Source organism: Pygoscelis adeliae, unplaced genomic scaffold (genome assembly GCF_000699105.1).
Source record: "Pygoscelis adeliae isolate BGI_AS28 unplaced genomic scaffold, ASM69910v1 Scaffold31, whole genome shotgun sequence".
In the NCBI taxonomy this organism is placed as follows: domain Eukaryota; kingdom Metazoa; phylum Chordata; class Aves; order Sphenisciformes; family Spheniscidae; genus Pygoscelis; species Pygoscelis adeliae.
Genome location: NW_008824233.1, coordinates 2,989,863 through 2,990,273, shown reverse-complemented (window position 1 = coordinate 2,990,273; position 411 = coordinate 2,989,863). Strand labels below are relative to the sequence as shown.

At 66.4% G+C, this 411-nt stretch overlaps 1 protein-coding gene across 2 annotated transcripts in view; it reads left to right on the top strand.

Annotated features, from left to right (window-relative positions):
- Positions 1–8: 8 nt before the first annotated feature.
- Positions 9–411, top strand: part of QRFPR (pyroglutamylated RFamide peptide receptor) — a 20,873-nt gene continuing 20,470 nt past the window's right edge. For both annotated transcript variants that reach the window (XM_009334921.1, XM_009334922.1), the window contains exon 1: positions 9–393. In XM_009334921.1, the coding sequence (XP_009333196.1) occupies positions 54–393 (340 nt within the window). In that variant the 5' untranslated portion in view covers positions 9–53. The remainder of the gene's footprint in view (positions 394–411) is intronic.

Sequence of the window (411 nt, the reverse complement as noted above, 5' to 3'; positions counted from 1 at the left end):
CGCGGGCGGCGGCGCTGAGGGGGGCTGAGGGAGGGAGTGGGGAGGACGGCGCCATGCGGTCCCTGAACATCACCCCGGAGCAGTTCGCGCAGCTCCTGCGGGACAACAACGTGACGCGGGAGCAGTTCATCGCCCTCTACGGGCTGCAGCCGCTGGTGTACATCCCGGAGCTGCCGGGGCGCACTAAGGTGGCCTTCGTCCTCATCTGCGTGCTCATCTTCGCCCTGGCGCTCTTCGGCAACTGCCTTGTGCTCTACGTGGTGACCCGCAGCAAAGCCATGAGGACCGTCACCAACATCTTCATCTGCTCCCTGGCGCTCAGCGACCTCCTCATCGCCTTCTTCTGCGTCCCCTTCACCATGCTGCAGAACATCTCCTCCAACTGGCTCGGCGGTGGGTGCCGGGGCGGGC